This window comes from Arachis hypogaea, chromosome 2, assembly GCF_003086295.3.
Source record: "Arachis hypogaea cultivar Tifrunner chromosome 2, arahy.Tifrunner.gnm2.J5K5, whole genome shotgun sequence".
NCBI lineage: Eukaryota > Viridiplantae > Streptophyta > Magnoliopsida > Fabales > Fabaceae > Arachis > Arachis hypogaea.
In genome coordinates, this window is record NC_092037.1 from 17,710,659 (window position 1) to 17,724,433 (window position 13,775).

Here is a 13,775-nt window from a genome sequence, read left to right on the forward strand (position 1 = left end):
ACAACAACAATAATAATGCATTTAAAGTATGTTAATTTATTTGATTTTTTTCTTATGCATATTACAAAAATAATTATTTCCAAAACAAAAAAATAATTATTTATAAATGAACATAATTAATTATACGACAAAGATAATACCAATACGTTTATTTTTATCAAATTAAATCCTATTAAATTATTAATTTAAATTCAATCTATTTAATTTTTAATTTCAAAAACATTTCATACATTGTTATGTGTGTGAAAAAATTACGTAGAGATTTTTAATTGCCCAATCATGCCATTAATACATTCTCTTGCACTTTCTAAACCATACATTATTCTGTGTGCGAAAACTTTCAATTATTACCTTTTGCTATAATCTTAAACTACTTCATGATACCAATAATTTTCTTTCTCCTGCTAATTATATCATTGTATACTATCGTATACTATTTAACGTACTAATAAATAAAATTCATAATGTAAAATTGATATCATTACAACCAGTGGCAGAACTTTTCTTGGGACAATGGAGGCCACAACCCCCCAAAACTTTTATAAGTAGTTCTATCTCAAAGAAAAATAAGTTAGCTCAATTAGTTAAAATAATATGCTTCCAACTTATATACTTGTGTTCAACACCCATCTTTACCATTCTTTAAAATTTTTTTTCTTGCATGCATATATTTAAATCAATATTACACTGAATTATATTCGATTTTTCGTATATTTTTATGCATTATTTTATTTTTAGAATAATGAAAATTATAGTATAACTAATACTAATATCAGTTATTAATAAAAAGTTAATATTTTATTTTAAATCAAAATTACAAGTTAAATGTTATTGTAGTATCAACACTGTTTACATTAATAAATTTTAATATTTTTATTTTATTAAAAATTTAAGATTTTATTTTGTTGTATTGTATTGTTTGATTGTAATGAAAATAATACCAAAAATAATTAATCTTGAGACTTTTGAGAGATAAATATTATCGAAAATAAAATTAATCTTTTAAAATGTTACAAAATAATTTATAAGTTGTAATCGTTTTTGTATAATTTAAATAAAAATCAATTTTTTTGAAAAGAAAAATTAGTTTTTAGATTAAAAAATGATTTTTTAAATAAAAATAAGTTTTTATGAGCAAAAACTACTTTTTTTCATGTAAAAAGTAATTATTTTTTTAAAATTGACTTTTTATTTAAAATCAAATTGGTTTATTAATCTAAACAATTTTTTTTTACAAAAATCATATTTACTTTTTTAGTTAACCTTAACCATATGTAATCCTACATTTTAATTAATAAATTTAAAAATAAAATAATTATAATTATAATTTTTATTTTAATATAAATACTATTATATAATTTTTTTATTAGATTTTTAGTCACTCTAAAAATTTCTTTTAAGCACCGTCACTGATTGCAACTTTATCCAAAATCCGAATTAAATTAAGATTTAACAAATTATAAGTCACTCAACTATTTGTTTCCATAACAAACAACATTATTGTACAATCCGTTCCAACCAAAAACCACACAACTTCACGAAAATTAGTTATTTTTTTCCCAACCCAAACTTTCATGTGAAACAAATAAATTGTCACATTTTCATCGACAAAACTAACGACAATCGACTGGAGATCAACCAGATAACAAAAATATTCGAGGTCCTATAAAAAAAGCCCACAACCTTAATTAACAACATCAACCATTAATCAATTTCACTTGATTAATCCCTTTCGATCAACACGCAACACAGATTTTGACAGTTTGCAGATCTTGTCCTTCTCCGTCGAAACACACACCACACGCATTTGTTTATCATTTGCCCACGTACGTTTCACAGGTGAGGAACAAAAATTATTTTCTCACCGTAGCATTGGCCCTAAATTAAAACACATAACCATTGTTAACAAAATCGAACCAGACCAACCGGCTCGACCGAAATTCCAATAAACTGGACCTTAAATCGGTCCGGTCCGATAATCTGACCGGATGAGGCAATGAACCGGTGCGAATCGGTCAAAACCGGTCAAACTCGGTAAGACTGGTTCGATCGAATCGCTTGAGTTTCAAAATTTTTTCAAAATGTTGAATCTAGGGTTCGAACCCCCCTCATCAAGAAAAAACATGATACTCACAACCACCAAGTTGTTCAACTTGTTATCAATATATATGCAAATTAATATATATATATATATATATATATATATATATATATATATATATATATATATATATATCTTTTAGCAAATAATTTACTTCTATTTAATTTATTTTAATTTTAGTTATAAACTTATTCATTCTTAAATTAATTATATTTTTATAATTATATAATATCTATTAATATTATTTTTCGATAAATACTTGTAGTATATAATAGTATAATAGATATAAACTAATTAATAAATTATTAAAATTCAAAAATAATAGTTATTTTAATATAAAAAAGTAAAAATATTTATGATAGAGTAAAATTAACAAAATACCTATTGTTCTAGTTTCATATTGTTTTAGAATAACTAGATATTTTTAAAATGTTAGTAAAAATATGTATTTTAAATTTTAATTTTAAATTTTTTACTATATTTTATTTTTTATTTACATAGGACCGGGTCAATCAATTCAACCAGTGACCCACCGATTGAACCAATAACCCAATGACCTAACCGGTTCAATCACCAATTCGGTTCTAACAACTATGCACATAACTGCATCTAGTTCTTTTTTTCACTTTTCTCCTCTTCATCTACTTCACTTTTCTCTTCATCTACTTCTCTTTCTGTATTCATTTAAAAACCAGTCAATTTTCGATTTGACTCACCAGTCTCCAACTGATTTTCCAATTTTTATACGGTTCTTTGGTTGGTCAATTTTTTTGTTAGATTAAATTGCTTGTCATCGGTTTATAATTCAACCGGTTCAACCAACTAATTCGAACCAATTTTCAAAACCTTGAAAATAGTCTCGATTACAAAAACTTATTTATTTATAATGCAAAGATTATCAATATTTTATAAAAACTTATTTAATTTTATTCAATGGACATATACTCATGTAAGGATTGATAATAAATCTAGCCAAAACCGTATCACGTACTTTTTTTTTTTAAATGATTATCAATCAAATAAAAATTGTAAAATATTTTTTTATTAATATATTATTATTCCTACTAGCATTACTAGTTACTAGTAGTAAACAAAAAGTTACAAGCGATGGGATGACCCCGGATTCGATCACATTGAAATACATATACTAGGAGAATTTAATCAAATCCATATTAAAGCATGGTAAATGGAAACATGTGAAAAACTAATGCCATAACCAAATTCATTGCAAAACAGCTATCTAATTAAAAATTTGGAACAAGGTATCCAAGCCCTTCAAAGATCAGGCATGCCCATCCCTGTTTTAGCATCATAAGTCTTCTCTAACACATGCTCCATTGGAGTATCTTTGGGACCAGCTGCAGAACATTGAAACGTAAACATAGGATAAGAATTCCTCTCTACTATAGCTAGAAACAATAGCAGAAATAAAAATACAAGAGATATCAATGAAGAAAAGCTTTTGGATCTGGTCTGAGAGAAATCATGGTAAAGATCATGGGCACACCATATTCATGCCAAACATCTAATTGTCCAAAAATTTGTCATCGAAAATAAGCAGAACGCGCTCCAACCAAATACTCCACATAGTGGCGTAAACTACACATTGCCACAAAGACTTTGCCTTTTTCCTATTTCCAAATACAAATAAACCTAATCAATAGGAATTGGTCTAAGGTATAGACATGATATTATTTTTATTCCAATGAATCCATATATCCCTTTGGCTACATTTGAAAGAGTGGGAGACAAAGACCAAGTTAAGTCTCTATATTGTATTTGGTGTAAAGTGTACAAGACTGAGTTATGTTTCAGTATCCTAATTGATTTAATATAAATATAGAAACTGAAACAAATAAAATTACTTAAATACCCTTTCCTCCTTTCCCCTTTTCCTTATCAAATTTCTTCTTCTATCACAAAAACAATCAAAATATGGGGTTAGCAAGGCATTGAAATGGTCATTTGCTCGCATTCCTCATGGTATTCATAGCCCAAAGCTTTCAATGCTCACAAATTCTAAATCAATTTCAGCTGATCAAAGTGACCAGAATTCCTTGGGTTTTCTTTGTGTTGCTTCTTATTCTCTATCTGGGTGTGCCACTGTCTACTCTCATAAAACAAATAAATAAATGAAAGACCAAGGGGAAAAAAAAGGAGAAAAAGAAAAACTAAAGAGAAGAATACTTCGTCGGCGGCGGTGGAACTTACAGTTGACACTTAGCATAATGGAAGAGAGAGAATGCAGAATGAAGAGGGCGAGAGAAATTGGAGCAAGTGAGATAGTGGAATTTGAAAAGTAGGTGAGGGTATTTTTGGAAATAAATGTTATTGAAGTTTCAATCTCTGTTTCTAGAAATTTCAATCCCATGTGTCCCCCACCTTCTGGAGGGACAGAAATTTTGTGTTCCAAGACTGAAATTTTAATTCCAATCTCTACTATCAAACACAATACTGAGTCTCAATCTCCTAGTTTCAGTTCCAGCCCCCTGTTTCCAAACACTATTTTTAAGTTTAACACCGCATTGGAAGTAAGAGGTACAAACAAAACTAGGTTGAAGAATAGCTAAAGAGTAACTGAAGAGATTGGCCTTGTAACAGGAACATTTAGCCCTGTTTTTGGTAGCTATGTCAACTGCCAAGATACATATACAAAGACAACGAGACAGTAAAGATAGAGAATATTTCCCCCACAGTCCCCATATTTTGGGCAGAAAGTACAGAGGAAACCTGCCCTAGGATAGAGGCATTTTGCTTGCTTTTGTACCTGTCTTCTCCTTAACAATTTTGTGTCCCTCAGGGTGTGTGTGGTTCAAGTATTACATTATTATAAAAATTCCATTTCCATGGGAATTAAAGATATCCAAGGGGAAGGTGGGAATTGAAATGATGGTATTTTGATTCCCTGGAATCAAACTTATTTAGAAATAGTTTTTCAAACTTTGAACCAAACATGGGAATATGATATTCCTATCTTAAAATTCCTAGGAATTATTTTATAATTCCTCCAACCACACACACTCTCATGGTTTTCTGTATTTCTATCCTTGGAAGTTGCCAAATGCAGGTTTAGAACTCCCATCGATTACCTTGCCTCTAACCTAACTTTTAACTTAATGAATATCACAATAAACTTTAATTGATCGATCAAAATTACTGGGATAAATGCATTACAGTGTTATGATCTAGCTTCCTAGTTCGGCTTCCACATTTAGATATGAATGCTTCGCTGCAAGTATATTAGTTTAACTAACTCAAATTCTGGAAGCAAGATTCTTCTTCTAAGCACTTCACAATTACAGTTAGGACAACTAAAATTCTTCAACATGAAATAATTCCAATTCCTGACCACTCTTTGAACAAGACTCTTATTGATTAGAATCCAAAGTTCTCTCAATGATGAAATATTCTATTTAGACAAGAGTGCTTAGTTGAATTAACTCCAACAGTATGCTATTGAAGAATTAGAAGGCTATTCCCTAATCAATGTATTATATGTTAGTGCTAATATGGAATTGAATATACATATATTTGTGCAATGTTCTATTGCTAATTTTCTATGAAACTCATTGTCTGACATATTTGATACAACAACAATAATGTTGGGTTTATCCTGAAAATTTGGGTCAGATTTTATCAATTAAGTTTGTAGGTTTTGGGAGAAGAATGGAAGCCAAATGTTTATGGCAATGTGCTGTCTGCCATTATTTGGTGTATTTGGGAGGTGCAATTCTTGCATTCTTAATAGAAGGCTTTTGGGCAGCAAGTCTTGTGAGATAGATTTGCACCTACCTAGTGTAAGGAACGCGATCTATTTAAAGGGATAATATCCTGCTTCGTTTTTTGTATTGAGGACCATAGTTATAAGGAAACTGATACGTTCAAATACAGGAACAGGTCACATGTAAAATATGTTATGTAGGAAGTATATCCATGGCGTCCCGATACGTAGATGAATTGTTAATTGTTAATTAGTACGTGGTATGTCACCTAACCAGTGAAATTATGTAACTATGTTGAGGACATCTTATGTACCATCCTCTATGTAATATCATTCCCTTAATCCCTTTGTATCAAAAATATTTCTTCTTTTATCAGAAAGATATAAAGGAAAAAAATTTCTTCAACATGTAATCAGTCGGACAACTAAATTGACCACTCCCCCACTCTCTTTCCAAATATGAATTTCCACTCTATATATCTGCATATTTTTGTGCCAACTGCCATCTTTTAAATGTGTATATTAAAGGAGGATGGATCAGCTCCAAAAGTGACTCCTGAGTATAATTAGAAAGGCAGAAGAAACAACATATGCTTACCATATATGGAAACTTTAAAGAAAAGCTACAGCTACTACTTAAACAAGGAAAAAAGGGCAAGGTTTTAGATATGTACGTTGTGTAGGTCTTGGTGTAGTTCTTATCTTGAGGATCTCAGGTCGAGGGATTATGGACCCAGATGTTCCTATTCCTCTGGATACTCTGACTTTAGTACCATCTTCAAGATATTTAATCCCAACCTTGCAAGGCTTCCTGCACAAGTGAAAGTGAAAATCAATTACTGTGAAACATTATTCCAAACCTGGAGATGCAACAATCACTGGTTCAATTTTCAAACACAAGTACATATACCCTGTAACTGGGTCAACGACTTGCACATTGGAGGCATGAAGTGGGGCTTCAACTGTAAAGATCCCCCCTTCATGACTTGGCCCTGCCTTGATATGTTTCTTTACCTGTATAAAGGACATCAAAAAAATCATTCAAGTAAAAAAAAATTAGAAAGCATAGTGCACCCATTTAATAAAATTCTCACTTAATCTCAACAAAATACAAGAGTTGTTACTGATGCAAATATAGATATAAACTCACATGAACACCAAATCATTCAAATTATAACAAAATACCGAATAAAGCACTAATACTTACATGACATAGAAACCAAGACAAGCCAAATGTTTAAAATAGCACGAGAACAACATTGTTATAAACACATACGTACATATACGATTTATATAATTTTCATGATTTTATAAATATCAATCTACCAATATATACAACATTCTAGGCTCTGCCAGAAAATTTAAGAGACATTATTAACATATGTCATTTGTGTTACTACTTACTACAACTAAGTTCATTCGAAAATTTACAAAATATCATTTTTATTGATATTTCCCAACCTATTTATACTATTTCCAAGTCATGTCTGAAGTGTGAACCAATTGAGAAATACATGTTTCGTCAAATATAGATACAGATACACATACGTCATGCTATGTTGGTGTCCTTGCGACCAACACATCACTTAATTGGTGTCCATGGTTTCTAGAGCATACCATATCATTATGACAAAGGTTTGTATATTGTTATTGTATCAATTTTTTTCCATAATCACATGCTAAATATGACAAATAATATAGTAGGGATGAAGAGTGTTTTATTTTTCTCACCAAATTTTTACCCTCGACAATAACACGATTCTGGGAACGAATAACACGTTTAATGACCCCAGACTCACCCTTATCTTTACCCCTTATGATCATAACCTGTTACATACAGAAAATGAATATGTAAAATCAAAATTTATAACATAAATATGTAAAAAAGGACAAACAATATTTAGTTGGATTCGGGGATTGTTATTACATTGTCACCTCTGACAATTTTCCAGTGTCTAATAAGTTTCTCTGCAGCTTTCCAACCCATTTCAATGTAACACTCTGCAACCAGAAATCTAAAAACAAATAAACAAACAAAATTAAATTCAATTAAAGAAGAAGCAAAGCTGGATGGGGAAAAAAAAGGTAAGACAAGAATTTCAATGAAATTGCAAATGGTGTTAATGGGCTTTGCTTTGGCCTTGATCCGGCACTATATTTTGATCAGGTCTATTTTATAGACCCTTTATCCAGCCATAGACCCAAACAGAACATAGCCTAAACACATTAACCACCAACTTTAACATACAATGGCTAATGATATTCATATTCTGTTCACAGCACAATATAGCATAGCAACAAAAACAACCATAAACACCAATAATCAGGAAAAAAAACATCAATCAACCATTAAAACTATATATATTACACTACCAAGAATCAACAACATCAATCAGTTACTGAATAAACAGAATCATAATCAACAAGTTATAATCAACAACAATATATATAGTTTGACCGAGGTTCAACCGGTTTAATTAAATATTAATTAAAAATTCAATTTATAATTTCAAATATTTAAATTCAATAATTTCTAACTTAATAAAATTCAAAATTTCACAATTTCACCTAATGTTCTACACAAAAAAAAACATTAACAACCAAATTTTTAACTAAACACATGCACTAATCATCACTAATCAGTAATCATCAGAAAATCAGCAACAAGCCAACAACATATCGGCAACAACATCATCATCATTTCAGAAGATCAGCAATTCAGAATAAGCAAACATCAACAAAATCAGTATTATTACCTCAGCAACTCACAATTAAACCCAACTCCAACTCAGAATTGAACAAGCAAAAATAAATTGAGTATACCCCAATGCCTGTTCCAAACAAAACACAATAATTTATATCAGATGCATTATGCCACAAAGATATCCCATATAAACCTTTAAGAATTATAGGAAAATTTCCCTAAAGCAGGTACAAATAGCTCTTGAAAATGATATCTTATAACTCTAGCAGAAAACACATATTTGAACAAAATATATGGACTAAATTTTCAGTATGAGAAATAAACAAGGTTCGGAAAACCGGACCGGTCATCAAACCGCTCTAGCTACTGGTTCACTGGTTTACTGGTCCAACCAGTCTAACCAGTGGTTCAACCGGAAAAACCGTTTTAAAATAAAATAATAAATAAATTATAAATAAACATCTTAAAATATAATTATAGTATAATATAAATATTAAAATAGTTTTCAAATTTAAAAAACTACATTTAATGTCATCAATCAAATTCATATAATCTTATTAATATACAAACTCAAGTTAAATAGTATAAAGAAATATCAAATATTAAATGTCAACATAAAGAGTTATCCATCATCAAAACCTCAAGATGTCTTCTGAGGCATCAATGTCTCCTCATCCAGCCCTTCCAATTTCTTCAGCTAAAGCCATAACAAAAGGAATGGTACGAAAAAATGAGGTAGTTAATAGATCATCAAATGAGAAGCTTTTTGCAAAGTGAAGATGAACATGCCAATGTAGAAGAATAAGTACACAGCTAAATTCCTATGCTGAATAAGAAGAATAAGTCCACAACCAAATTGATAGAATCATAAAACTAAAATGAATAATATATAAATTAATTAATGGTTTTTGATTCCTCTGACTCTGAAGATGCAATGTAGTTTCTCTTTCATTCCATGAAGCTAAGAAGGAATAACATTCTGATCACTAAACAACTAGACTAGAATGTTCCATTAGCAAGAAAACATAGATAGAAACAGAATAGGATTACCCCAGATAACAAAATCAGTTTTTTCCATCAACTTTGTGTGGAATCAAAAGAGAATCATGCAGAAGTATACAAGTTACACACCAGAAATAGTGAAAAGCAGCATAAGCAGTTTGAAGTAGGAAGAATTTTCAAATTCAAAAAGAATGAAAACCAGATAACCCCAATCATAAACACCATTATCAAATTAAATAAAAAATCAACAAAAAATCACCTTGCAAATCAAAAACTCAATCTCTTGAACTCAATAATTACATCAGTTATCCAACTAAATAATTACAGAAGTTAAGAACAATTAAAAATGAAAAAAGATTCAACAGTTTTCAACCCAATTTTAATAAAGCTCATCACAATGATTAACAACAACAAAAAGTACTGAAGCAACAGTGAATCAGTAACACGCAGTACAAATTTAAAATTTAAAAGTTATCAATTTAAAATTTATCATCAAATACAATCAGTGAGCAAAACCAATCAACCAAGCACTGACTGAGTATTCTGTTCTTATTCTGTGACTGGGAAGCAACAAATTCGGCAACAAATTCAAGTTACAGCAACAAATTTAACAAATCCAAGTAAAGTCCCGATTTACAGCAACATTTAGATTAGCAACAAGGCAAATTTGATTAGCAATTCAGCAACATGCAAGAATACAGGGAGAAGGGAAATCTAAAAAGAGAGAACAGGGAAGCGATGGTGCAGGGACTCACCAACGGTCGACGGCGAGTCGGCGACCACCCCACGGAAGGCGAAGGAGCAAGAGACAACCCCACGAGTTGCTTCTGCCGCCGGCGACGAGACAGACAAACCACGAGATGCCAGAGACTGAGACGAGACTCGAGTGAGACTGGGAGGCAGAATCGAGCAGCAACCAACACGCACAGCTCGAGCACTCACTGGCGGAGGGAGGCGCGAGCAGCCGAGCACAGAGGAGAACGGCGAGATGCGAGCACCCGACGTGGAGGATCCGGCGAGAGGCCCGAGAGCACGAAGACGGAAGTTCTTGAGTGCGATGGACGGAGGCAGCAGTCTCTCACTCCGACAGACGGCGACAACTATTGGTGGAGACTAGGTTTGCTTTCTTTGGTGGAGGCTAGGGTTTGCTGAAGGAAGGAGTTGGAGAAGGGGGAATGGGAGATAACGCGTGCAAGTTTTTCTCTTTTAAGGAAGGAAGCGAGGTCGTTTTATGTAAACCGGCCGGGTTCCGGTCCGATCCGACCTGCCGGTAACCGGCCGGTTCAGCGGTTCTTGAGCAGTTTTTAATTTTGTAGTTTTGCATGCTGAATTGGATAATTTTTCCTGTCAATTTCCGGTTTAACCGGTTCGACCGGTCGGTTCGGTCCGATTTTCAGAACATTGCACATTGTACAAATATTTTATTGATTCCTCATACTTTTTCGTATTATATTTACTTAAAAGAAATTGGAATCTATTTGAAATTCTGACTTGTGACTATGTACAAAATATAGCACCATTTAATGTGATAAAATGATAGCTCTAGTTTCTAGGATGCCTCTCAGCTGGGGCAGAAAAAACTTAAAAGGCAAGCATTATATACAGAAGCTCATGATCCAAGCCAGTCTAAGACTACATAGAATTATAGATAGTTTCATTTCATTTATATATGGAGAATTTTAGTATACAGATCAAAGTTGGTACAGATTTAAAGATTTGTCTACACCACACTTTCTAAAGCCACACTTTAAACTGTAACTCTTTACAAAAAAAAGCGTCACCTAATGGAAAAAAGTAAATTAGAAGATTTAAGAGAAGAAATAATCAAGTTATCAAAATTAATAGACCAAAAATTAATGATTTTAACTAATGTTAACTGTAATGACACCGAATTCTTAAAATCAATACAAAATGATTTTTCTCAAAATCTTTATTTTACTATAAGTTTTATTGAAGGACTTCAAAAACCTGAAAAAACTTATTTTTCACACGGAATTTCTAAAAAATGTTATCATGAAAATGATTCCCCACATCTTTATCATACTTTTAACCCACAATTAAATTCTATAGTAGCTATGCTTGAAGAAATATTAGTATCCATAAAATTTCAAAGAAATAAAGAAAAAGAGAATCCCAAAGAAGAAAAATTTCAAAATATAATTAACATAAAAGATCTAAAAGTAAAACCACCACTAAAATTATGAATATTGAAGAAAAGTTAGAAGAAGTTACAATGCTTTTTAAACAATTAAAAATGGCTCAAGAAAATAATATTATGGAACAAGGATTTCAAATAGAAGAAGAATTAGTAAATTCTGAAAATATAGAAAATGAAGAACACATCCTAGATTATTCAAGTGACGAAGAACCAGCAATTCCAATACAAGTAAAAAATGAAGCTGGAACATCTAAAGATAACCAATCTCAATATAAATGGGAAACAGGTTTTGATAATTATGCTTTTAAAAAAGGGTTTATAAATAAAGATTCAAAATATACAAAAATACCATCAAAGTACGTTCCTAAAATCCAATAAATGGAAGGAGAAAGAATGCTTGATTTAGACTGTAAAAAGAATGAAAAAGAAATTTTCGAAAATTGGTTGAATTCCTTTTTATTAGAAGCTTTTACTAATCCAAAGCTTAGTGAATTGTCTGGAAGAGATATTTGGAATTACATAGGATTTCATACTAAAGGAACTATAAGAGATTATATGACATCAATAGAAAACCAAATAATAGAAGATTTAGCAACAAAAATAACAGCTTATGATAAGATATTATATATAATGATGATTCTATATAAAGAATTTTTTGGAAAAAATATTATAGATCATAAACAAGAAGTCTATAATAAAGAATATCAAGAAGCAAAAAATCATTTAGCTAATATCCAGATATATGATCTATGTAATGTGGAATCTTATATATGAGAATATAGAATACATTATTACAAATTAAAAGAAGAAGATAAAAATCATTATCTTAGTATGTATATAATAAAACTTCCATATCCTGCTAATGAATTTATAATGGGAAGATTTATAAGAGAAATAAATAGAGGGACAATTGAAAATAATTTTGGTGGAGCAACCGCTGCAATAAGAGAGGAAATAAAAGAGCGTTGTATGCAAGAAGCAACTCAAAAAAGATTTGCAAATATAATTAGAATCTGCTGTCAGGATAATGAAGAGATACCCCAAAAATATGGGCTTAATAAAAATTTTCAGAGAAAGAGAAAATATCAATTTAGAAAAAGAAAATACTATCCAAACTGGAGAAAAAAGAGATATTTTAGAACAAGAAATAACAATAAAAACAAAAGGCAAAAAAGTGACTATTGCCCAAATAAAAAAGAAAATTGTAAGTGCTGGTATTGCCAAGAAGAAGGACATTATGCAAATGAATGTCCGAAAAAGAAGGATAAAAAAGATCTTACTAAACAAATAGAAATTGCTAAGTCTTGTTTTATGGAACCTTTAGAGGAATCTGATGATAACCTAGACTATATTTTTGAATATGTCTCAGAAACAGACTCAGAGGCTGAGTAATAATGTCACATTTATTACTATAAAAATAACAGAAAAATTTATAAATGCTTTTATAGATTCTGGAGCAACACAATGCTTTGCTAGTTCAAACATAAAACTTGATTGGAAAAAATTAAAGAAACCATTAAGAGTTAGAATAGCTGACAAATCAATACATAAAATTGACCAAAAAGTAGAGATGACTGAAATTTTTATTCAAAATTATAGGTTCATTGTTCCATCTATATATATGTTAGATTCTGGAATGGATTTTATCATAGGAAATAACTTTTTAAAACTATATCATCCATTCATTCAAGAATTAACATATATAGTTTTAAAAGCTCCACATGATTCTTCAATAAATCAAAAATCAAAACGTATAAAAATACCAACTACTACTATAGATAAGATCTTAAAATTTAAAATATTTTCTATATTAGAAACATGTTATTTAAATTTATACTTTCAGATAAACATTCCAAAAAATAATCTTGAAATAAAGATAGAGGAACTTTTGGATGAAATTTGTGCTGAAAATCCGTTAGATATTAAAAATACAAATAACGAATTAGTAAGCATTAAATTAAAAGATCCTATAAAAGAGATAAATGTTCCAAATAAAATTCCTTATTCTGCAAGAGATAGAGAAGAGTTCTCTTTAGAATGTAGAGATCTTTTGGAAAAAGGAATTATAAGATTAAGTAAAAGTTCTCAT

The 13,775-nt window shown here is 30.5% G+C and overlaps 1 protein-coding gene across 1 annotated transcript; it reads right to left on the reverse strand.

Moving 5' to 3' along the window:
- Positions 1–3,127: 3,127 nt before the first annotated feature.
- Positions 3,128–10,733, reverse strand: LOC112740510 (uncharacterized). Its single transcript, XM_025789187.2, has 8 exons — positions 10,284–10,733; positions 9,166–9,223; positions 8,579–8,653; positions 7,750–7,837; positions 7,554–7,649; positions 6,733–6,836; positions 6,497–6,633; positions 3,128–3,459 (listed from the first exon to the last, which is right to left on the reverse strand). Exons 4-8 carry the CDS (start codon positions 7,807–7,809, stop codon positions 3,377–3,379), a joined length of 480 nt encoding a protein of 159 aa, XP_025644972.1. The 5' UTR covers positions 7,810–7,837; positions 8,579–8,653; positions 9,166–9,223; positions 10,284–10,733; the 3' UTR covers positions 3,128–3,376.
- Positions 10,734–13,775: the final 3,042 nt, after the last annotated feature.

What these genes read in the sequence shown, in the direction of transcription:
- LOC112740510 (XM_025789187.2), bottom strand. Translation starts at nt 7,809, where the DNA reads ATGGGTTGGAAAGCTGCAGAGAAACTTATTAGACACTGGAAAATTGTC. An exon ending in GTCGTTGACCCAGTTACAGG is followed by an intron (nt 6,634 to 6,732) that starts GTATATGTACTT and finishes TCACTTGTGCAG; the next exon opens with GAAGCCTTGCAAGGTTGGGA. An exon ending in TACACCAAGACCTACACAAC is followed by an intron (nt 3,460 to 6,496) that starts GTACATATCTAA and finishes AATGTTCTGCAG; the next exon opens with CTGGTCCCAAAGATACTCCA.